Here is a 26,715-nt window from a genome sequence, read left to right on the forward strand (position 1 = left end):
CTACTTAACTTTAACTAGCCACCGTCGGACAATTAAAAGAACTGAACGGTATTTGTGTGAATCAATGCGCAGTAAAAGCCGGCTTAGATATCAATATGCCTCATCAATTATTTATCTTTTTGTAAGTTAAGAAATTAAGAGAAATATACTTGTGATTTTCGTTTCATAAGAATTTTAGAACCATTTTGCGGAACATAATATAATGTGTGTATTCTAATACGGTAATTCCCTAATGAAGCAATTTATATTAAACAAAAATATATATTATACTATTAAATCTCATTATTTTTCTAAACCTTTATCAATATTAACTAAAATAAAATTATAACCAATAAAATAATACAAATTTAAGGGTATGCTATATTAACATATTTTGTGTTTGAGAGCAACAATTAAAATTTTATATTTTTATTTATTCACACTTGTTTCTGTTTTAAATTTCTCTTGTAAACGTGAAAAATTAACTTTGATCAATCAACTCAAATTTACAGATATTTCAATGATTCTATATTACATTCCTGAATCATTTGAAAAGCTGTAATTCATTTAATTAATTAATAGTCAAAATTGGTAATTTGATTATCATACCTGTAATGTTTAATGGATATCGGATTAAATTAAAATCCTATTAAAAAATAACCTTATTATTTGTAATGGTATAAAAATAAAAAAAATGTATTACAAAAAGAAGGATTACAACTCTATACAAACCTTTTTTCAATAATTCTAAAGCTGAAAACTGTATCATATTTATGGACATAGTTGTAATAAAATGTAAAAAATATTGGATAAAATAAGAATTATATATTCAAAGAGTTACAAAAATAAATTATTTGCAAAATATCATTATTATTCATAACATGTCTGGCTATTATAGTTTGTTTTATATTGTTACAAATAAAGGTATAAAAGCAATAACGATATGTCAAACACAAAACATCTTGTTTATGCATTAAATGACAAAGTCAACGCCATCCAATGCATACATTTAGTAAAGTAAAAGTCATGTTTTATGACTGATATAAAAAAAAACGCTGATAAAAATTAGCAATTTATTGTAGACACTTGAGTCAAACGAAAGCAAATAAGAACATAAGATCACCCTTCACTTATGAATATTCGATTAGTCTCGAAGCTAGGTACGAGAACTTAACAGCCGGATCTCGGCACTGATTGGCTAATAACCAGACTCTGTTATTACATTTGCATCATATTTTTCGCTCCCATAGGGTTTAAATTATTAAATTCTAATACGATTCTATAGCGCATCAAGGCACAGGAGCATAACAGTTGATCAATTCACTCAGATTTGATACCCTTAAATTAGATGACAAAAATGAAATGACACCAAGAACAGTTTATAATGAATTATGCTCGTCGAGGGAATCGAAGAAACCTGATTTTGATACAACGACCAATCTCGATTGATGATAGTCACGGGAGAGTATTACGAGATGGCTACATGCGGAGAAGAAGAACCATCAAATCTACAAATTGAAGAGCAATTAATTACGGATGAACTACCAAGTTTTTATAGCAATTCGTTCAATGAAATTACAAACATTGGTTCAATTTTTCTATTACTCTTGCTAATGATATCAATTAATAACACCTTGTTAACAGCTTTTTTATATTGCGTTACAGAATTGTGAATCGCAAGATTAAGATGTTAAAAAAATGCTGTTTTAAACTACAGTTGAATTTACATTTACATTACACGTCTTTACAGTAATATTGCAATTTATTTCATTTATGCTCAATGAATACATTACATTATCAATATTATAGATGATTTTTATTTTTATTTATGACATGATGGTACAACTGTGCCTAGTCCCAATAAAGATGTATTGTTTCACAAAAACATGAAAAATGAAGATTAATAAAATCACTTTGAATAGGCCATTTTGTAGCTTTAACAAACTTAATAATTTCCATAGAAAAAAAAAATGTTTACTTATAAAATGACAAAATAAACATTAATTCAACCAAAACCCATTGGCTGGCAGCCAATTTGACTATTTTTTGCTCTAAATTACAGTTTTTTTAGGTAAATACATTTTTTGTCAATCCAATTTTGGTCAAAGTGGATTTACTATTAGGTGACATTAAATGGCATATTAAAAAAAAATGTTTAAGAATTATTTTTCCAGAGGGACAATACATCTTTATGAGATATGTTTTTTTTTTCATGACAATAAATGGGAGTATGAATACATAACAAATAAAAAAAACATATCCATGACACATCAGATGGTATCTAGTCCTCATTGTCATAACTAGAGATATGTAAATTTATGTAGAAAATGAGAGTAGAATATATCTTAAATATTGAAAACAAATTTATTTACTAATTCAATTTTATCTATTGTTTAACAATTATAAATGATTAAACATTTGTTTTGACAAAAGATCAAAACCTATCTTTCCATACCAAACATGTTACTACACTCGGTCCACCACCACCACCACCACAAAATCTAAACCAACAATCCTTCCACCAAAACCCATCTCACAAACACCACCACCATACCAAAACCTCCTTCCACCGCAACAACCAAATAAATCAACTTATATCTTAAATTAAATTATTTATCATTTTTCATTCAACAAAATAAATGTAATCTTGAATCTTATTAAACAGTGTTTTATTATGGTTACACAAGAGTACGGAATCAACAAGCAATTAAACGACTCAAGTGTACTAATCTACTTGACATAATGATGGTCTTACTCGAATACACTCAAGTACACACTTCAAAAACTCACGACAACCACAAAAAAAAAAGGAAATGAAACGTGTGCGGGTATTGAAAAGCCAGTACTGAACTGTAACTACGAAAATTGAAGTCAAAAGCAGAGAGGATAAACATCTTTGAGTTTGTCACTCCAGATTGTTAAGCCTCTAGATTCAATCAAACTTCATACAATCAGATAAAATCAAACAGGCAAAGAGACGAGTCTTAATTGGCTGAATTCTTTTACTTGGAGAATTTTGCTTCTGGCGTATTAATCAGTAGATTAATTGCGTAAGAATAATGATACGTGCTCGTAATAAGCCATAACAACTCCAAAAATATGATTCATATCATATTTCATCTTAATTTGAGATCTAGTCTTTGCCTAGATAATCACATTGACAAAAGTGTCACCATGATTGCTTACCTTATTCTACCTAATAAATTAATATGCTAATGATTTTTTTTGTACAAAGAATGTCACAGTTTTAATGCAAATAAATTAATCACATAGAATAACTAATGGATGTAATTTAAAATAAAAAAACTTTGGTCTATAAATATCGAAAATCTTAAACTATATTAAATTTACTGATATAAATTTTGCGGTACACCACGTATATTATTATTTATGAAAAGAATTGTTGAGTTTCTCGACGTTTTGAACAATATGCTTTGATCGTCCTCATGAGTGAGAACTTAAAATTGATTATTAAATTTGATATACAGTATATATAATTATTATTAATTTGGATTTTTTTTGTATAGATGTAAAAAAAGTTTCAATTCAAGCTTTTCTATCATTTTGCATATTTTATAAGCATTTAGTGTTTCTGTCTCTGTTCTCAAACTTTGTTTTTTTGGGGGGGATTTTTAAGACAATAGAATTAAATAAATTGATTTTAAATTACAGCAAAAATATAATACAACAGTTTAGGCTTAAATTTAAGAATACATTTTTCAGAAGAAAATTAAGACAAATACAATATAAAAAGGCGAGTTTTCAGAATGCTTTAAAATTAGAAATGAAAGTTTCCTGACAGATATAAGTAGGCAAAGAATTCAAATGAAGAAAAGAACAATTATTTAAATGAAATGAAAAAATAGATGATTTAATCAAATCATATCTCAACAAAACTGAAGCACAACTAAAAAGACAGACGAGTACACTATTGCCCTATATGCCAGAAGAAATGTATTTATTTATTAATTCAGGCAAAAGATACATTGTACAAAATATAAACCAATCAACAAATTAAACAAAGATGATGCAAGGAGAAAATAAAACTTATAGTCATAGTAAAAGCAGCCTAAGCCACTGTCACCAAATTGGTATGTATTAGCCACTCGAAAAAACACTAGCAAGCAGACATCATACTCTATCTAAGAATAAAGAGGGAGAATGGAGGGATAGCATAGAAAGAGAGAGAGAGAAGGATATAGCTGTGAGCATTATAAATATAAGTTTTTAATCTTGTGGAAAGTAATCATTTTAAATACTGCCCTCTCTCTAACATAATAATGATAACTTATCCACTGTACACACTACAGGAAAAGTTGTACACAATTTCAGTTCCCTAAGATTTTATTGTCGTATAAAAATGTTTAAAAACCTTGAAAAAAATCTTTGAACAATAACAAATGGCTATTATGTGCTAAATTTCAAAGAATTGTCCATAAAATATCAAGATAATTATACCATGCACATTCAAAAGCATCTTGCATCACACATTGGCCTGTTGCTGGTACAGCACATTTTAATCAAAGATTTCTGGGGAAAAGTTAAAATTTTTAGTTAGCAAAAGAGATTGTTTACACCTGGTTACAATTTGTAAAATGTTATTATTTTATAAGTGATATTGTGTATTAGAAATTAAGTTAATTAATTATAAACATTTGTTGACTCTGGTTGCAAAATAGGGTATTTGGGACGTTCAGTTTTTTTTAAATAATAATTTGAGACCATAGTAAAGTTTGGTTCACACTTGGACGCAACACAAGAAAAAAAGGCCATTCAGTAAATAACCGATGCAATGAATAAACATTTACCATTGTACAAGGTTTCAATTATACCTAAATTATACCTAAAATTAAGCTAGTGTCCTGGTAAATCTGTAGTCAAATAAGAAAAGCATGATGTGGCTTTTCAACATTAATATGAAAAAAGGAAGAGTAGTCATAATACTAAATAAAAAGTACATTATGCTTTTTTTTCATTTCATCCAAATTAAACTGAAAGCTATTAAAGAATAATAAAAAGAATTTTAAGTTCATTGCTAATAATGATCTTATTTTTAAAACTACAATGTCTGCATTTCATTTATTATATAATGCAATATTACAACAGGATTATAACAAAGAATTGAAATTGCTAAACACAATCTGAAAAAGAAAACCTTACAGAAAAAGTAATCTAATCTAAATGAAATAACGATGTACAGTAGTAATATGGTTGTACGATTATTGTATAAAAAAGGTCTAAAAACCTTACAGAAAAAGTAATCTAATCTACATGAAGTGAAGATGTACAGAAGTAATATGGTTGTACGATTATTGTATAAAAAAGGTCTAAAAACCTCACAGAAAAAGTAATCTAATCTAAATGAAGTGAAGATTTACAGAAGTAATTTGGTTGTACGATTATTGTATAAACAAGCACGAATGTGCGATACTCGGGGTACAGCAAAAGAAGCTGTAATGACGGGATGTGACGTCACATACACATCAATAACCTCGCTACCAAATACGGCTATACGGTACCATCTTCGAGACGTCATATGGCTGCATCCGGTTTGAAATTAAAAAATCCGGCTCTATAGCTTTGAGGACATGTCCCTGTAGTATATTCATGCTAAATCCCAGCTCAATACTACAACGAATAAGGGAGGAGTAGTACTTTATAAATCGCACTTTTTACTCAATCGTGTCGGATGGAGGAGAAGATGAGAGGGTCCTAGACTCGGGTACCCCGAGTAAAAAGGTCTAATACTGAAAGGGCCATGATTGGAAACTGCTAATTTCAAATAATTATTACTAATTATTACAGCGATTGCAGAACAAGGCGGCGCGGCTGGTCTTTGCATGTGGACGGGATCAGCCCTCGGATGGTTTATTGAAAGATCATTGGCTTCATATAAAAAAAAGAATTTTGTACAAAGTTATTGTTTTTGTTTATTTAAATGTATTTATTCTGTTGATGACACTGAAAAATGACAACAGTAACATTCAATGAACATGCTTATTAAATCATAAATAAACTTAACCTTGGGACCAGCCTTCTTTGTTGAGACGCACAACATTTGGCCAACATCTGCATGTAAAAAGACTTTATATCTTACAGTATAATCCCCATTTCTTAAGACTTACAAATCCTAAAACATGCAAGGATGTTGTTATTACTTAAATACGATCATTTGATAACTTTATGGACATTATAAAATGTATTGCGTATATTAAGCGGGCCAATGAAAGTTTAACAATTCTTTAATAAAAAGTTAGATTACATAGAATTTTCTCTGATGAATTAAATTATTTTCCATAAAATAAATGATAAAGAACATGCCATACATTAGGACCAGGCAATATTTTAAGCCGTTAAAATATTTTAAAAATTAGTGTTGTGCCACCCCTTTAACACGCCAGCAAAAATGCGGATTTATGTAACCCGAGTCGTACCAGGGACATGCACAGAAATGCGAAAATGTAGGCCGGTGTACAGCGTAAAAAGTTACCCGGGTCGCTGAACCACCCGGGTAAGTGATGATTTCAGGTTCGAATCTCTGTTCGGGCAGTTTTCTCACTTTGACAAATTGATAGGTTGACTTCGTATAAACATGACATGCATTGTTTTTCTTTGTATCAGATTTCTCTTACACATTTTTAATTGATGTATAATTAACCAAATATTATATCTAAAATTCATGCCTGTAGTGAACTGGAATTATAGAACCATACACCAGGGAGGTTTTATACCTCCCTAAATACAGTAGTTTTCTCTGTTAAAAAAAAAAAGGATGTATAATCTGAACAGAAGACATAAAATATGAAGCTAGATTCAAATTCACAATTGCTTGCGAATTGTTGTAGAGTAATTAATTGGATTGTGCGATTGTCAGTTTTTAGACACTAAAGTGAGATATTGTATTTATTGCTTGCCGATCAAATACCTTCACTAAATTAGCAATCAACCCAAGATATAAAATATAGTAATGACTTTTATCTTGCTCAAAACCAATCAATTGAAGTGGACGAAGAATTGACTAGGATTTTTTTTTAAGATTAAAAAGTAGATTGTAGGTTTTGTCTAATTAGCCATCCGGGAGATGTAATAATTCTAACAATAAAAAATAGTCATTAAGAAGATAGCTTTGAATAGTGTTAAGTTCCCTCATATTGCTCTTTGAAAATCAAATCTATCATATTAAAGAGACTTTGCTTCGAGGCTATGTTAATAATGGTGTTTGTTACCCAAACCAGCCTCAATTAATCAAGCAAAAAACATTGCAAATTACTTCAATCCAAAACCAATGTTTATACTGATGGAAATGTATATGATAAAAGAGAACAATAGACAGAATAATAAAAAGGATTTACAATACACTATTCATGTTTATCACATCTTAAAGTACAGGCTCGTCATTTGATTGGTTGTGTTCCATGCATTATTTTCCCCCATTTTAATGATTGGAAATACTATTGTATGTTGAATAGTGAGGAGTAGTGAGGTATTTTTCCTGAATGCTCGTAAAATAAAAACGGTACTGGGTATGATGCCGAAAGGGAAGAGAAGGCAGGTTTTGAAGAAAACAGGGCACAGCATGTTTACAAACTCAACCAACCTCAAAATATGCATCCTCCATATGCATATGTGGTATATGTAGAAATAAATGCCCTGTTCAAATCATCCACTGTCACCTCCGCCAAGGAGGAATATGTAATCGATCGCGTGTGTTTGTTTGTTAGCAGAATTACTCAAAAAGTAATTACAAGATCTTTACCAAAATGAATATACCGATAGATATGTGGTCAAGGACCATTCCATTTGGGACCATGGTCCCAATCCTGGACCACTTTTTAATATACTTTTCAGACCTGCTAGTGTTAAAAGATAGAACAGAAGTTTTCAAAAGCTGGCGAGCAGTCTTAATTTAAAGTAACAAGTAAACTGAAATTGCATTTTCTCGAGAACTACTTGTCCAAAAAACTTCATTTTTGTACAAGAGGAAAGAGTTGTAATTTGAGATTTGTAATTTTAAAACATAATTGATTTTCGCGTTGCTGTTCTATTGTTAGTCAACTGAAGCTATAATTGAAAGACTTGTTATTACATAACCATTACACCAAACTCGCATACACATGCTTGTAGTGAAATTAGCCTAAATCATAAACAGCATTAAGACGCACACAAATATATATACATATATTTTCCCAGAGAAATCTTATGTAGGAGAATTTTTTAGTAGGCGGAGGTATGCACTCTCGGAGTGGCTTTCTTGTTAAGTCTCAAGTTATATAAAACCTGTTATCAGAGCTAAAAACACTTTTAACCAATGGAATGCTTTCTTACAGTGGCTAAAGAAACATTTCTCTTTAAAACAAGTTTTCTGTAAATTTATAGATATAAATTCCCATTTTTCTCCTAAATGATGATTACTGCCTCTCCGCAGAAAAGTCTGCCGACATTTCCGCTTGGGCTGCTCCGTATATCTCTTTTACCAGTTTCTTCCAATCGGATCTTTCATTGGCTAGTTGTTTAAGTTGTTTGATGTCTTTCTTGGTTTTCAATTGTCCGGGATACTTGATGTTTGTGTTCTGCTTACATAAAGGGTGAGTAGGCCGTTGCTGAGGGTTATTGGTAGGGTGGTTCTCGGTCTTCCTCAAAATTTCATATTGGTAGTATTGCTGAAATAATAGCTTATTGCTTTGTTAGCTGGTGTACATGGGTCTTGTCTGAGTATATGACCCAATAGTCTCCATCTTGCGTCGACTATTTCTAACGAAATTGGTCCTTCTGTTTAAATTTATGTTCAATATCCTGTCTGAGAACCTGATACCTATAATTTTGCGAAGTTGCTGTCTGTGAAATGTGTCAACTTTATGTGCTTCTTCTTTTGCGAGTCCCTGTGTTTAAGAGTTGAAGAGTAATATACTTTTAACTAGTGGGTTGTACAGCTTGATGCATATTTTTAATTTGATTTTATCTTTTCGAAGCCACATCGAGTTTTGTTTGGTCATTGCTACACACGCTAGTTGTTTTCTTCTTATTATGTCTTGTCTGTCCTCAAGGAGCGATTTTGTGTTTCTCCATTGTTCTTGTATGTCCTCTTTTTCTCGTCTTACGATAGTGTGTTCTGTTATTTATTTATTTACATTTAAGTTGAAAGTTGATAGATGGCGTTCTAATTCGTTTATGTTATGCTTGCTGTTTAGACTCAAAAAATCTACATCATCAGCATATGATATCTCTTGAGGTATTTCTGTTTTTTTTTTATAATTTTTTTTTTTTGGTTATTTTTTCCCCTAAAGTTTTTTTAAATTAAATTTTATTATCTTTAATCAAAATTAACTCTGTACAAATTGAGCCTGTGACAATTGTACAAATTGTGACTGACACAATCGTCATTTGTAAAAATGAAGCTAATTGTGAGTATCTTATTTGATTGCTACTCCTATCTAACCTTCAGAATAATTAGCATCAGTTATTTTTAATCAAATACGGTAATATTGGATGTATCTTTCTAAGATTAAAGGATACAGAATATCGAATGAAATTTAAATTACAGGCATTCTAAAATATTGCTTAAATAACTGCTTTTTGATCAATAAAACTTGATCTTGAAATTGTTGGTATAGTGAAAAAAAGTATAGTTTGTGTCAATGTTTCTGCTGCAAGGATGATCACTTTGACTAAAAAGCGGCACAGTATTACACCGGTTTTGAAAGAGCTTCACTGGCTGCCAGTGTGTAAGAGAATAACGTTTAAAATCTCGCTGATCACTTACAAAGCGTTACATGGGCTTGCCCCTGATTATATTCGCGAGCTCATTTCTGAATACATCCCGTCGCGCTCTTTAAGGTGATCAATTTCTTCTAACATTACCAAAATCATCCACTGCTTATGGTAGAAGGTCTTTTGCAGCAATAGCACCTTCATTATGGAACAAACTTCCACTCTTTGTGAGACTTGCTCCTTCAGTCAGTATTTTTAAATCACGACTGAAAGCCCATCTGTTCTCATCCGGTATTAATTAAATTATTCATTCATTCATTTATTCCTTCCCCGAAACCTTGACTCAGAAATACCGGGATGGTGTCCGGCGGGGGATAGTTTAACCCTAGCTTAAGTTGTGCATGCTTCATTTACTCTCTATTCTTAATTCTGGCCCCGAAACCTTGACTCAGAAATACCGGGATGGTGTCCGGCGGGGGATAGTTTTACCTTAGTTAAGCATAGTGAAGCTTTGTTACATTTTTTTTTTTCACATTATTGATTGTCTCCATCCCCGAAACCTCGACTAAGAAATACCAGAATGGTGTCCGGCGGGGGATAGTTTATTACCATTAGTTAAGGTCCTATGTAAAGCACCTAGAGGGGTCAGTGATCCATTAGGCGCTATATAAATACTGTTTATTATTATTATTATTAATACAATAGACCAACCACAGCATTGCACTGTCATGATTAATGTAAATGAGTTGGAATGACCTGTGTCTCACCGCATGGGCTGAATTGCGCACAAGTGTGTTCGATGTACTAAACAATATTTAATACAAATAATAAAAAAACATTTTTAAATGATAAAATGGACAAATTTTAATGGGGATATATTTCAATTGTTAGTGTTTTCCTCCAAATTGGGGACCTTGAAGGTAAATGCATATCGGCTATACTGTAGATTAAGTCTTCCCCTATCATATCACTCTTTATTCTCTATTCCATTAGTTAATGTAAGAACCAATTCATTTACATTCTTCTTTAGTGTCTTCAATTTTTCAAAGACTAAAAACATTAGGCTTCAATCAAATCGAGACCTCTTTTAAAAATGCATTAAAATGCAATATAGAAAGTCTATAATGATCTATAGAATAGTTATTGGGTTTTGCTGTATATTATTACTAATTATACAAAAATGCATTTTCATTCAGTGGTCCTGAAAAGTGCTTTTGATATAAATACGATTGGTTTAGGTTAATACACTGTATTGTCAAAGTTAAAAAAATATTTGATAGAGCCTGGTTTCCATTAAAATTGCTACAGCGTTTCCATTAAAATCGCTACACGCGCAGATGTCGCCGACACAACCGGGAAGGCTCCACGATTCATCGCAGTCAAATCGGCAAAGTTCAACCATGTTCAACTTTGCCGATTGTGTCGGCGATGAATCGTATACGCGTACTAAAGCGCTCGCATACTAGATCTCCAATAAATTCTAGCGTTTCCATAGAATCGCCATACTCTGTCGTGTAGCGATTTTATGGAAACCAGGCTTAGGCAATATTCAAGATTGTATGAAAAATTAAACACAATATTTAGTTTCTTTGTTTATTATGTTACAATAATTATAAATAACTTATAATAATGATTGGTTTAGGTTAATACACGGTATTGTCAAAGTTAAGAAAATAATGGATAAGCAAATATTTAAGATTGTATGAAAAATTACATAATATTTAACATATGATGTTTAGTCTCTTTGTTTATTGTATTCTTTTTTACAATGTTACAATCATTAAATAACTTGATAGTGAAAAAGTGCTAAAAATGTGTAGCAAAAAAGAAATAAAACTCCATGACAAGAACTTATTGGAAATTGTAATCCAGAATAGGAAAAGTTTTGGGAAAAGTTAAAATGATAAACTATTCACTTTACATAATTTAGTATAAATTCAGAATGTTGTTAATTGAACAATCAAAGTGCAAATTGTACTAGAGTGAGTGTGTGTTTAATTTTTGTATGATTTGAATTTTGGTATTTATGGCCTGTTTTTTTTATACTATTCTTTTCAAATATAGTAGAAATTAGGTATGTATGAAATATGAAATGTTTGAAGATTAGAATAATTTGTTATGAACCTTTATTTAATTTATAAGGAGATGGATATCTATGTTGTTTTTGTTTGCTTTTAATTTTAATTTGATTTTGTTTTTCATTTGTAATGTAATATTTGATGAAATAAAAAAAAAGAAAAAAAGAAAAGAAATAGGTACCCCTTCCCCACCCCACGTTTTTGTGGAGTATTTTTTATCATAATTTTACTGAATTTGCGATGTAGGCAAAGTATAAATGAAATTACTATAAGATCGTTCATACGTGTCAGGATTCTGTATATATACCTCCGGAGTATAATTCCAACACATACAATGCGTTGCCCCAAGCCGTTCAACCCACAACTAACTAGCTAATGTAGTCATCATTAATACCAATACCCCCACCACTTTCCAAAATTAACGCATTGTGAACAGTAAAAACTGTTTGTAAATTGCATTGTTACATCAATTGAAGTGGAAAATTAAATACAGTGGTTTAAGTGCAAGATATTTAATGACTTTGCCAATCATTTTATACCTCTCTATAAAATCTATCTATGCATAAATGCAATAATGCAGATAGATATTTACAAGTGTATTTGTGTTTTATTGCGATTGAATTGTTTTGTTAACAAAACGAAGCCCCCATCAAGGTCAAATTACCATTAGGGAGGGAGTTGGTTGGAAGCATAAAGTTTTCTTTTTTACTATCAACAGAATTAATCATAAAAGCGCATGTTCTATAATTATAAATTAGCTTGATTAACAAAAGAAACTTTGTACCAGGATGATGTTATAAAAATATGAAGCTGTCTTTTAAAAGCATTTTACTTGTTTTAGTGATAGTAACATCATATAACTTAAAAAATAACAAAATTAGAAAGGATAGATAATGTCATCATAAACTCTATCAAAAATAAATAATGACCTCTGATAAAGTGAATAATTCCATTAAAAAAGGTAGCTATTCATTAGGGATGTAATGTGATTATGAGAAGTCTTATTTATAAGGCCTTTCAACCACAGCCAAATATCAGAATCTACTAGGAACTATAAATAAAATGCAATAAAAAAAAAGGCTAACCGATTTTAAAAATTATGATGTAAACATGTTTACATACAGAAAAACAGATAGGAAATGAGAGAATTTTGATTCTGAAATTTGAAAAAAAAAATAAGAACATCTGAAACTGCGAAGAAAATATACTGGTTCTGTATTAATGGTGAGCCTTCATTTTAAACCTGACCTTGACCTACATTAAAAATTAGTGATTTTTGTGTTACAATCAAATGGATATTATTGTTATTCCGGGAGATACAACAACAAAATATACAAAATTTGATTAAAAAAAGAAACTTGGGTGGTAGAGAAATGTGGTTAAGATCTATACTGCTCGTAAAATAAAATAAATATGGCTCATTTAAAAAGATTAGAGAAATTCTTAACTTCCAATACGGAGTGAACAATATAAACTTATATAATATAAACATATATAATATAAACATACCAGCCATTTTAAAACACTTTAGGCAGTATCTTTATATGCTGAAAATTGCAACAAAAAAAGCAATGTGTATAGGATTAGTGTCAAGAAGGCAGGTATTAGTTTTAATCTTTTCTAGAAAAGCTAAAAATGGGTAATATTACATCTACTCCTTGTTTAGGCACCGATGAGGAGGCGGGTGAAAGAGGAGCTACCACTTTTTAGAAAAATGTCTGGGTATATTCAATCCAAAAGTCCCAATAATGCAAAATTTATTGTTGTAAGATATAAGAAGAAACTCTAGAGGGATTGAGTGAATTGCTGACACAAAGTTTTATCAAAATCAAACAGAAGAGGGGGCTATTACTATTATAGTGTCAGAGCCATATATAGAGAGAGTTTCGACATTGAATGGATTAGAAGCCATGTTTGTGTCCAACTATTCCTATGTAGCGTATGGAGTTGAGTCTTTTGTTTTGAAAATGTAAAACGTTCAAAAGGCTTATCGAATTTAATATCAAAACAATCAATTTGTGTAAAGGTTTTTGTTAAAATAATAAAAAAATTATAAAGTTACTGCGAACATGATTTAAACAACAAAAATAGCAATTTCGGAACGGCTCTAGTTGTGCGCGTTTAGTTTGTACAGCGATTCTCTATAGTAATGCATTGTTTTTACATTTTGTTGTTTAAAATCATGTTCGCAGTAACTTTATGATTTCGTTATTATCTTAACAAAAACCTTTAAACTAATTGATTGTTTTGATATTAAATTCGATATTTAAAGCCTTGTGAATGTTACACATTTTTTTAGTAAATGACTCGACTCCATACGCTATATAAGCATAGTTGGACACAAAGATGGCCGGTGTGCACACCATGTGACTTGTGAACGCAATGTCGAAACTCTCTCTATATATGGCTCTGTATAGTGTCAGAGCCATACATATATATATGGCTCTGTATAGCGTTTAAGACCAATATAATTCAATTTAATTTAGTAATATAATTTATTATTCAGGAAAATAATAAATTCGCCTTCAAATATTAAATATTTAGTGCATTATATCAGTTTACAGTTTCTTTATGCACTGTAAATTTATATTATTTTTACAGGCATAGAAAACCTCTAAATCGCCCAGCAAGTCTCAAAATTTACCCTAGCAAATTTTTCATAAAAAATGCTAGTTGAAATTTTTAAACTAGTTAATTTATTTGCTTGTTGTATTTTTCTGCCAATTTTTCTTCATCGTTTTGTAGAAATCAACTTGCCAAATTGCTCACTTGCTAGTTGGTTTAACAGTAAAGGTTTGCTAGTGGGAAAAAAAATCGAGCTCAACCCAGTGAATAATATAATACAATTATCTTTTAAAATGTTGTTAATGAAGGAAGTGAGTCATGAAAGTATACTTTAGACTGTAAAAAAATTTGTAAAAATCAGTTTTGTAAGATAAAATAAATTGCTATTTGGGAAAGGAAATATTTATGAGTTTTGCATCAATCTATTCTTTCTTAATTAAGAAAATAAAGATTAGGTTGTCTACAAATCCACACAGTGTTTGTTTGTAATATTTATTGCTATCCACAATACGATACATTGTTGGGACAACTTAAATTTGTTAGTGCGAGGAATTTGTTTGTGGAAAACAATACTCCATCATTTTATGAATATTTGAGGATTTCGACTTACCGATTTCTTACAAGAATAATGAAAAGCGAAAACAGAATGTTAATTTGTATATATAAATATTTGTTGATGGATTCAAACATGTACTACAAATGGAGAGAGGCATTATATACCAATAGATAAAGGTTTTGGTCCTCTCTCCTTCATCTTTTTTTTTTGTGTAATGTATTATTATACCATATGGACAATTGTCTGAAATAAAAGTTGAATTGAATTGAATTGAATTATGATTTGAAATTACTAAAATCATACAGAACCTAAATAATTAAACTGTTATGGAAGATCAGAGGATAACCCTTTAAGCTGGGATGCTTGTTTCAGAAAGGGTCCTCAACAATTATAAAATGAACATCAAAACATTTGATTAACAACATTAACAAAAACATTTTTAAAAATGCAGTGCCGTGCCAACCATGAACTCTGGGGATAATGGACCATTGCACTGGAGCAACCTACTAATCACCAAAAAGATATGCACTGGATTCTTTAAAGTGCACACAGGCCAGACGTGTAAAATGGACTTCCAATTTGAATTTTTCTCCGAGAACAATGGTCAGAGACTTGAACCTATGGCAAATGTATGGCTATGGTCTGTGCCCCAAGCCACTCAACTAAACTTAAAGAGAAATGCTGTAGTTATACACAGAATAATCAAACAAGCAACATAAAACATAAAACCCAATTTCACACACCACTTTGACAATATTAACCTAACTACAGTATATGAAAATCAACTCTATTAGGATTAGCTACAGCATTCAGATTTTATATGATGATAAAAACATCTCAAAATAATATCATTTAAATCCAATTCATATTTAGTTAAAATCATGAAAGTGAAATTTTAGATCAATGTTTGCAGTTTGACACAAAGTAATCAAAGTTGGATTGTATTGAGTAAAATAAATTTTGTAGAGATGATTAAAATCAAATGAACAGAGATTAAATCGCAATCAGATTTTGACTTGCTGATCGATTCTGCTAATCTCTTGTTTTGTTCAGGCGTCAGATGAGTTTTATTGTCAATTGAGGAATATGTATTAAATAGAAAAACCATGTGGGATTTATGTACTGAGATTATACAACTACAAATCTTGATTGTTTTTACAGTCAGAGATTATTCCAACAACAAAGTTCAAACTTGTCATTGTTAATATACCTTTTATTACAGTAATTATTGCATTATAACTAGCCTAAAAAACAATTGTACATACCCACAAAAAACAAAATTATAGTTGGCTTTTTTTTAATATTAACAAAAATATTTAAGTAAAAATAAAATACTGGGTATCCCATGCCCATGATTCCATTTTATGCTGAAATTCCTCTTATTATTTGAAATTTCATAATGTTATAAAAAGATTTAAAAATGCAGAAATTAAGTACAAAATGCTATTAAACAGTATTTTTTAGATCTGCTTTTAGAAAGCACACTTAAAAAGTTTTGTAAGCTTTTTAAATAAATATGCTGGTATAATTAATGGATTTTGAACATAAAAATCTTTTCTTTAAGGATGCGTTTTATTCTAGTAAATAGATAGAAGTGAATGGATCAAAAGATACTTACATATGTTGTTCTTTGTTGAAGAACAATAGAGAAGTATGAAAACAATATTGAGTACAAGTTGTATTTGGTAGCAATCGTTTATAAAACTTACAACAGTACAGTCAACTCTCCTGTTACCGGAAAATATTGGGCTGGCCTTCCCTAGTTTTCAAGCTATTCTCGTGAATGTGTTTTTAATGGTAAAAAAGAATTTAGGACAAACAAGGTGACAGAGAAGTGATACCAACAAGGCTTGGAATCATTAAAAACACATTTTTGCGCACGCGATTTTTAAAAAGCAAAAAAAATAAAATTTATTTATGTATACATCACATTCTACTCACAATCCTTTGTACATTCTCCGACTTTGAGTCCATTCTGACTTAAAATAACGGTATACGAGCACGTTAAAAATGACAAAATGCACACATTAATTGCACAAAAGTACTAAAAATGGTAATGGCCTTTTTAAAATGAATATAACTTTTCAGAATGGAAGGTGACCCCCAATTTTTTTAACTTAATATGGAAGCCAATAAGTTGTAGATATAAATGTATATACTGTACACATTAAACGTACAAAATGATATGACATCATCAAATGGCCACTTGAATTTAAAAAATTAGGAATTTTTTTTCATTTTGTGTAGGTTACACATTCAATAGAGCGCAACTCCGCTATTTGAGCCCAATTTTCGCACAAATTTCAGTATGTGCTTGCTTAATTATTTATCTTTCTCATGAGTTGTCAGCGTTTTCATTTTGACGACGTTATCACGTGTAAAAACTTGAATGTGAGTCGTGTAATTTCACCTACACCATACAGTTTAATATCTTACAGCTCATCAGAATTAAAGGTGACCTTGAAAATTTTAACTTATTAAGAAAGCTGATGAAATGAATGAAAATTAAGCCGATCGGATGTTGTGATGGTATTATATGGCCAGTTGAAGTTAAAAAGTAGTTTTTAAATTTCTTTAGTCCAAGTTATACAAATTTCAAAGAGCGCGCATTGCGCTTCTACGTGTTCAATTCTCTTCCAATTCTTATATTTATTTGCTAAACTCATTATCTTTCGAAATGATTATCTTTAGAGTTTATTTTGATAATCCATCATACCAAAAAATCAGAACATGATGTGTATCCCGTAATTTCACCAATGCTACACTGTATATAGATATACAGTATACACTGTATATATTGTATATGGCATATAGGCACAACTCAACACTATAAGCATATAATAGGATGGAATATATCATTATTTTCCGATCGTATGATACCGTACGTGCATGTTTAAAAAAAAATATTTCCAGTAATTACTTAATTAATGTCAATAAAATGATAAAAATGATCACCTATAATTCGTCAAAGTGACTAATTAAATTCTAGTTTTAACTTTTGTTTTTACTTTAGTTGTTTTAATTTAGAGTTTTTGTTTGCACCACAGTTTTTTATTGCCATCAACCAAAGATTAAAGTGAATAAAACGAGAAAGTACAAAATATGAACAACTGATAATAATAATTAACGATAATTTTAAACGATTATTAATATTAAAAAATTATTTTTATTTTGTTGTTTCAAGTAGTTTGATGTTTTATTGATTTTTGTAAGGTGATCTAATATATTTTTAGAAACAGAACCAAAAGATATTATATAATATTAATTATATTAAGAAAACTTGTACTAGCACAATTCCTTCCTTTGAGTGAATCACAGAAAAAGAGTAAGGTTTAAGACAAAAGAAAAGTGTTTGCGTAGAGAATTAAAGTGACGCAAATTTGACTATTATGCTTTTTTTTTTCATTTTCCTCTTTTTATTCAGACCCCATAATGGAAACTTTTTTTAGGATTAATTGGGTTGTCCTGAATTAATCATCAAATGTTTCTCCTTTGTTTTTGTCTATTTTTATGTATGATATATATGATGTATGAATTAATTTTTTTTTTAAACCTAAAAAACCCCTATCTATGTTATTTCTGAATATAATCAAATTCTACTAATTTTAGATGGCACATACATTTAAACCCTTAACAAAGCCTTTTGTATTGCATCTGTTAATGTAAAGTTCCTTACATTTCAGCTTTCAGAATATTGCTGGTATAGTTGTCATCTTTTAAAGTTATGTAAGAAAATTGCCGATAAATTTTTATTATCACTGTAAATACTGTACACATGTATCAAATAAGAAATATAATTTAACTATTTTTTTCAATAAAATACATGTATAATATTGTAAATACACATTCATATTTTATTGATTCCCTTACTTTATCTCTTCCTTTTATTCATCACCTATTGAGTATATATAAGTCATTATTTCAATATATTATATTTAATAAAATATAACATTATTGATTTTTTTTTTATTTTACTGTATTTTTAATAAGAAACTTAATTTGTGAGAAAACATGGTATTGTATGCATTCACATTGCAAACTATTTTTACAGTAAGTTAAAATGGACCTGACACATATGTCATTTGAATATATCCAAATTAACACAAGCACATACAAATAAAACAAAATTATTGTTTTTTTAGAAAAAAGATTTGTTAAGATACATTTGCAAATTAGCAGAAAATACTTCCACCTAAGTTACACTATTCTACGGCCGTCGAAGCATCTATATTCATAACACAAGACTGGAGTGTAGCAGGCCAACTAATAACTGCCCAATATAGTCAGGTGGCTTAACAACAAATTTTGAGGAAATCATTACACGGTGGACAAAAGCGCCAAATTTGGTATGGAGCTTTGTTGGGACCTACCAATTGATTTTGACCTAGGAGCCACTCTGAAAAAAATACAGGAACGGAAAAATATGGATAGGCAATGTGATCCAAAAAAGAAACAAAATATAGTAATAAGAATGTCTTGAAAGTAATTTTTATTGCAATATTAATTAACATCTAGATGATAAGACCACATATGATGTACACAATGATTATAATTGTGTAGTGAATATAAAATGTACAGTATTTCAGCAGAAGCTAAGTCAAACGTCTACCAACTTTGTAAAAATTGATCCATATAGTGTATAAACATAGATACCAAATTTAGTTGAATAAGAAAGACACTTACTAATGGACAACGTGATAACGCATACTGTGGAGTATCAAAACTGTAGAAAGGAACTCCAGCGTTTGTTCAAAAAGATGAGAATGCTTCAGACATGAAGCAGTGCAAAGGGGCAAAAAAACTTGGCTTATCTGCTCTGTAGTAAACAATGTAGAAATCGAAAACGACAACACCTTAGTCTACAAAAGAATTAACAATGTACTCACATTTTAAGCAAGACAACGGCTAACAGTGTCCAACCGATTGGCTTAAATGACATGTTTTTGCTACCAAGATGAAATGTATGGACCAGAGCATTCAAATCAGAAGAAAACTCACGTATTGAAAGACGCAAAGGTCCAAGGAATTCTGAAAAACTGAAAAGAACAAATGAAGACTTGCGTATTAGATTCAGTCTTTCGTGAAGTAAAGAAATAAAATTTAATAGGAGATTGAAATAAGTTGCTTTCATCAAAATTCAAAAGTTGTTGTTCTGTTTGGTATGCAGATTTATAACAGTGTATTTATGCAATGTATCCTGTTTCATTGGTTGATTTTGCCACTCAATAACATATGTAAAAGTGACTACTGTTGCAGCAAATATGGTGGTGATATGCCCAAATATGGCAGTGATATGACATTATCATGTCAATATATGGGCACTCACATATAAAGTTTGATAGTGTAGACAGAGCTTTAATCTGAACCAGGTAGGCTTGATGCAAAGCAGAGCAGATTAGTAACAAATAACCAAATATGCTAGTTATCTTTTTTTGTGCCAAGAATGCAATCGGGGCAAACATTGCTTAACCTCAGTGATCTGACAAAAAGTATATATTGAAACTACTTACACTTTATTCAATCGATCCAAAATAATCTTTCGTCGAATGGCCATTTGAGATTGAGAATCAACGTAAGGCATTGCAATGGTCTTTTCATCAGATACATTCTACATTAAAATAATATGGATATGAAGTTTAAAGTATAATATAAAAAAAACACTTAAAAAACATAATTGATCATTGAGTTATAGCATTAGAATATTGTATCTGAAGACAATGACAATATTAACATACTGCACAAGATCCTTTATTTAACTGCAATCTTTCTGGTGTACTGAATCTGTAAACTAAATCTTTTTTTCAAGCAAAATATTTGTGAATAATTCATGAATGCCACAGCGGTAACTGTAGTTTGTGTAGGAAAACCATGTTATCAATGGAAAGTTAATGAATTACTGTACCTCTTTGATATCCTTTTTGTTTTTTCTTTTAACCTGAGTTTGTGTCTTTCCATAGTAAAGGCTCTCCACCTGAATCCTATAAGCTTCTTCTTCCATTGCCCGCATCTTCCGCTCGGAAAGAGATCCCACGGTTTTGTCACCACCTTCTTCCTCCGACTTGTTCTCATTATCCATTGCTGTTACAGGCTTGTTTAGAGATTCTTCACATATGATTGGCTTACTATCTGCAGCAGCGTTTGCTGACAAGTTGCCAGAATTATTTGCATCTTGATCGTCGTGGCAATTTTTGCTAAGGTATTCAATTGTTCCTTTTGTCCTCCATTGCCACAAAGAGTCAGTTACTAGTTTTAAAATATCTAAAGTTAATTTAGGCTTCCTTTTAATATCTAAATCTTTCTTATGTTTTGTAGAGCTTCGTTCAATATTTTTTATTTTAGGTGTTTTAGATTCCACTGCTGCAACCTCTATTATAGGTTCATCATCAACGTCTTCAGCGACCAGTGGCTCTAAATCTTTGTTTTCATCTTGAAAAAATTTGATTGACATTATATCATCTGTCAGTTGATCGACAGCTTTGTCACTTGATTTGCTCTCATTCTCATCAGATAAATTATCATAGTTTGGTGAAACTTGCTTCTTAAGTATCACTTCATCTCCAGAACCACTTTGCTTCAGCATGCTCGTCATTACTGAATCATTTGGTTTCAGCAACCGTATAGGAACTGGTCTGTAGACAGAAAAATGTATCTTGTTTTAATCTGAAATAGGTGACCAATAACTTTTCTGTATACAGACAGTTATCAAATAAATTTCTTTAAAAAAATGGTGGATTTATTATTTTCAATAAAAAAAAATATTCAGGTAGAAAGATTGTACATGTGTGTTTTCCTGTAAGTATAATGTACTGTATTTGCTTCCTATTGACTACAAATGCTTTACTTTAGATAAAATATTGAAATTGTCCTAAATACATGGATCATTTCCTAATGGGCTTTAGTCTATGACTGATATTATACATATTTATATAAGTTGTAAAGCTTTGTCTTCACTATCAAACTAGCTTGACAAAAAAATGTGCCCAAATATGGTAGCGATATGCCCAAATATGGTCGTGATATGACATCATCATGTCCATATATGGGCACATAACATTTTTTTGTCACAACAAAGTTTGATAGCGTAGACATAGCTTTAGTCTGAACCAGGTTATGTAGGCTCGATGCAAAGCAGAGCAGAATAGAAATAGTCAAAGATACTAGTTATAACTTTTAATGCACTACATACATGCTTACAAGAGTACCTCAATCTGAATTTTACATGAAAACAAAGGGTGCATAGAAGGCATTAATTACATATTTATATGTGCAAATTACAAATGAAAAAAGCTAAGCATACTTACTCATCTTTGTCTCTCATCCATAATGGAACAGTAGATATCTGAGAGGCATAATATTGTGATGCCTTGTAACAGTCATTGCTGCAAAAACACTAAAGTTGAACTGAGCTATTATAGCATACATCACTACTGTTTAAAAGCTGCAGCTTCCACGACATGCATTATTTTTTCATTCTCATGTTTAAAACTTCTCTAAGTTTATGCTTTTGTCATAAACATATTTGCGATGTTTAACATAATACACCTCACTTGGTTTTTTTTTATTTATAAACTTTGATTTTTTTTATATTTTATTTTATTTCATCAAAACCAACAGCACCGAAAGTTGCCACTTAGAGGTTACAACATACACTGTACTAAGTTTTTTGTATTCGTTTACAATGTACCATTTTCTAAGCTAGTACGCCAGTAGTTATAATTCATGACAGAATCTAATTCAAACCGGTTCAACTTTGCTTATTTGACTGTAGCGAATCATGGTGCCTTTGCGATTGAGTTTAGTGATGCCTACACGACGTAGCAATTATAATGAAACCATTGTATTTAAGTCATTTGATGCTTGAGACCTATTTTGTGCAATACTAATAAAGAGGTGGTTTATATTTTCAACTAAGAATAGTGTAAATATAAAACAATTCATTCAAATTGTACATACTATTGCATATTTACAATAAAAATTGAAAATTCAACGGCAAATTAGTGAAAAATTGATAATGTTGTGGCTGAATTAATAGCTATTTACTTTACTAAACAAACTGTAATGAGTTAAATGCACAATGTATATGGGCATAAGCTACACTTGAGTAACATTTACAAAAGTTATTTACAATTTATATTAAAGAACAAAATTTGGTACAAAAAAAGTGTCCTACAATTGTTTTCAAGTCCTACCTTTCTGTCCGTGATGTCATATACTTTGTTAGTTTTCATTGATATGTGATACTGTTTCTTGGGTGTTTGTCCAAGTACATTGTCACACATTGGGTAGCCACACTGCTTGGTTATGGCACGCTCTTCAACAACATCTTTATAGTGATCAGGCAGAATGAATTTAGCCTGGAAAATAAATTTTGTAGAACTTAATTTTAAAAAGTATGTTTCCTTGTATAACTAATAATCTGTGTGTTTGACTTGACGCAAGGCATAAAAATAGGGGTCGATTCAAAAGCATGCTTGGAAAAACTTGACATACAGTAGTGGTGTACTGTATCATGAAAGAGTCCCCGATTGCCATGAATTTGCTTGTTGTGTTTTTACACGTTTATGGTCAGGGAAAACCAAGAAGCAGTGATTTGTTGCTTTGAAAATATTTTCTTTTTTATTTTCTTAAATATTTTTTATTTATTTAATTTCGACCGAATCATAATACTGAAAAATTATTTTAATAATTTTTTTAAGTTTAGAAATATTTCCGTAGTAAAAGTATTTATCCCTATTTCCATTCACCGTAATTGGGCCGAAGTTCCATTTTTTAAATATTTTTTTTATTTATTCAATCGAAACCAACAGCGATAATTACCGCCACTAACAGGTTTGATAGAAACAAAGCCAGGACCTGTTTAAAGCACCTTGATTGGTCCTAACATTGATCAAGGGCTTCTCTCGTCCAGTGCCCACCTTGACCAGAAGTCTGAGGCAGATACTAGATACAGGGGCTGCCATAAGAGTCAGCAGTGCTGATTTCAAATGCCTAACGGGACCCAGCTCCATATACAGCATCCGTTATTCCCAGATGGTCTCCCATCCAAGCTCTAACCAGGCCCAACGTCGCTTAACTTCGGTGATCTCACGAGAACCGGTGTTTCAACGTGGTAAAGCCGTATTCATGGGAACCACCACCACTTAGCTTGTACCTGATGGATTTGTGTTTTATTCATTTTTTCTATTCATTTGTATAGTATAGTAATGTATGTACAGTTTCTTAAGCTCTGTCTGCACTATCAAACTAGTTCGACGAAGAAAGTGTAATGTGCCCAAATATGGTAGTGATATGACATCATTATGTCCATATATGGGCACATCACATTTTTTTTTGTCACATAAAGTTTGATAGTGTATACAGAGCTTAATATTAATGGTGTTCAACAGCTTGATACCATGATTCTTTAACAACAAAACAATATAATCAAACTTGTTCTTTCACAAAAAGATTGATAGTGTAGACAGAGCTTTATTGTGATTCCTTCATTGAAAAATGAATAAATAACCTAATAAACACTTACACAATTGATTAAAAACTCTTCTTCAATCTGACATTCTAAAAGCCTCTCAACAATCGTATGGGATTTTTCTTCAAGTTCTAATTTTTGTTCGAGTTCTTCCCTTATAGCTTTTCTTCTGTAAAGAAAAAAAAGAAAAAGAAAAAGAAAAAAAAAATTAAAAAATTAAAAAAAAAAAAAAAAAAAAAAAAAGAAAAGAAATTATATTACACAAATATTGCCTGCTTAGAGGTTAAATATAACATTTTATATTCCCAAGGGAATTATACTTTCGCAAAGGACTATTTCAAAACAGTCAGGATTTTCCTGGATTTAGTATGTCAAATGATCGGGAAACTCTCTAGTAAAGTGATGGCATTTCAACCAATCATGTTCACCTAGGGGAAATACTAGGGACTTTACAAAACACGACGGTTAGGGAAGAACGACAAATATCCTTTGTTTGCTATAGTGTAAAATTGTATACAGCCAACATAGCTGTTTTATTAGTTGCGAACCCTTCGCAAAGATGACGACCGGCAGTATCTCTCTCCCTCCCATGTCTGATTGATTGAAATATATATTTAATTATTATTTAATACACCGGGGTAACCCCCTACTCGTCTCGAAAGATGTACTAGGTTCTTTTAAAGTGCACACGAGCAAGTTGTGTACACTGGACCTACGGTTTATAGTCCTTATCCGAGAAGACTCGTTCTACCACCAGAACCATGGAGTGAGTGAGCCTCGAACCCCTGCCGATGTTATGGCTACGTGATTACGGTTCAACTGTCTTAACCGCTCGGCCACTCACCCACGGCGCGGGCCCTTCTAAATTGCTTGGCTCTGGTGACAGCATAGGCCTAGCCTTCCTAGCTATGGACTCTTATTCACGCCGCTTTTAACACAGCCATTTTAACCCAATAAAAATGTTATTTTATTAAACAATTAAATTAGAAGTTCAAGTTTTATTTAGAGTTTTGAAAAGTCCCCGTTTGAACTGTATATTTAAGGTTATACTGTATATACATTATTTCTAGTTGTTCTCCGTAAACGGGAAAATCGCAACTTTATCAGTCTCAAAAAGTTAAAGACGACGGAGTTTCAAGCTAAGCTCCGCCAACTTTGTTAAAGCTCATGCATATATTATTCATGAGCACCGTCCTATGGCTTCCCGTCGTGTTTCGTAAAGTCCCTAATATTAAGGGGACAGTTTTTTGGGACCCTCAGCTGTCCTCTTAGGGATTCTATTGTATGCAAATGTTTGAGCATTATATTTTCACGCTGCTGCTCTAGCCAGCTACGTCCCATGAGGACTAGTCATTCATAAGCTAAAGCAAGCAGCAGTTATAGTATCTAAGGCTGACAGTTTTGACTATAATTTATAGATCCCAGCTGCTGGACCCAAAAAACGTCTGGGAAAAGGGAGTCTATGAGGGTTCACGGTTGAACGATTTTGGATTCTCGCCCTTTGATTGGTTGACGCGAATCAACAGACTGGGAAGAATTTTTGTGAAGTCACGTTGTCTCTAGAGGGTATTCAGTTGCATGCCAACAGGTTGAGGTCACACACACACAGCACATTAAAGTTCAAAATTGACCATTTTTAAATGGGCATGTGAATCTTAATTAAAGAACTATCTTTGATTTGTACGTATTTTTGCGATTAAAGGACATCTTTTTAATAATTAATCATGAATATATCTGAAGAAATAACAATGATTAATTTTAAAATGTGGAGAAACGTTTTTTGTAAGAAATATTTCTTGTTTAGTTTATTATTTTTGTATCTAATATCATAAACAAAATGTAGAATATGAAATAGCCTAGAAAAAAAATGAGAGCATAACCCATAAAATGTTATGAGATTCAAGTCACAATGAAATATACAATCAAAAAGTGTAAATCAACATATGAAAGACTTCAAATTTAAGCAATAAATCAAAAACAGATAATAAACCTAAAAACACTGCCATACCAACTTATATAACCAACGACGAACTAGTTAAAATTTAACTGATCAATCTATACAAAACAAAAAGGCGGCAAAGTACATGCAGTACAATGTATAACATCGTAATAAAACAACCCATATTGATAAATATATAAAAGTATTGTTTCTGCAGACTTATACAAGATGGTATGCACATTAAAAATGTTATAAAATATGTTTTTTAGTTAATATACACTATTAAAATATATTTCTTATTTTTACTTCCCATTACCTGTAAAAGCGGAAACAAATCCATATGATATACAACAACAATAAAATTATAGCATGATTCCATTGTAACATATAAGTACATTCAACTGATTTATAGCCAAATTCCAGA

At 31.1% G+C, this 26,715-nt stretch overlaps 1 protein-coding gene and 1 pseudogene across 2 annotated transcripts in view; both read right to left on the reverse strand.

Moving 5' to 3' along the window:
* Positions 1-26,715, reverse strand: part of LOC140046943 (putative RNA polymerase II subunit B1 CTD phosphatase rpap2) — a 51,950-nt gene that overhangs the window by 22,103 nt on the left and 3,132 nt on the right. For both annotated transcript variants that reach the window (XM_072091710.1, XM_072091711.1), the window contains 6 exons: positions 24,407-24,521; positions 23,076-23,240; positions 22,188-22,276; positions 20,789-21,515; positions 20,397-20,494; positions 19,773-19,922 (listed from right to left, as the gene is read on the reverse strand). In XM_072091710.1, the coding sequence (XP_071947811.1) occupies positions 19,773-19,922; positions 20,397-20,494; positions 20,789-21,515; positions 22,188-22,276; positions 23,076-23,240; positions 24,407-24,521 (1,344 nt within the window). The remainder of the gene's footprint in view (positions 1-19,772; positions 19,923-20,396; positions 20,495-20,788; positions 21,516-22,187; positions 22,277-23,075; positions 23,241-24,406; positions 24,522-26,715) is intronic.
* Positions 23,892-24,009, reverse strand: LOC140048153 (5S ribosomal RNA; annotated as a pseudogene).

This window comes from Antedon mediterranea, chromosome 4 (genome assembly GCF_964355755.1).
Source record: "Antedon mediterranea chromosome 4, ecAntMedi1.1, whole genome shotgun sequence".
In the NCBI taxonomy this organism is placed as follows: domain Eukaryota; kingdom Metazoa; phylum Echinodermata; class Crinoidea; order Comatulida; family Antedonidae; genus Antedon; species Antedon mediterranea.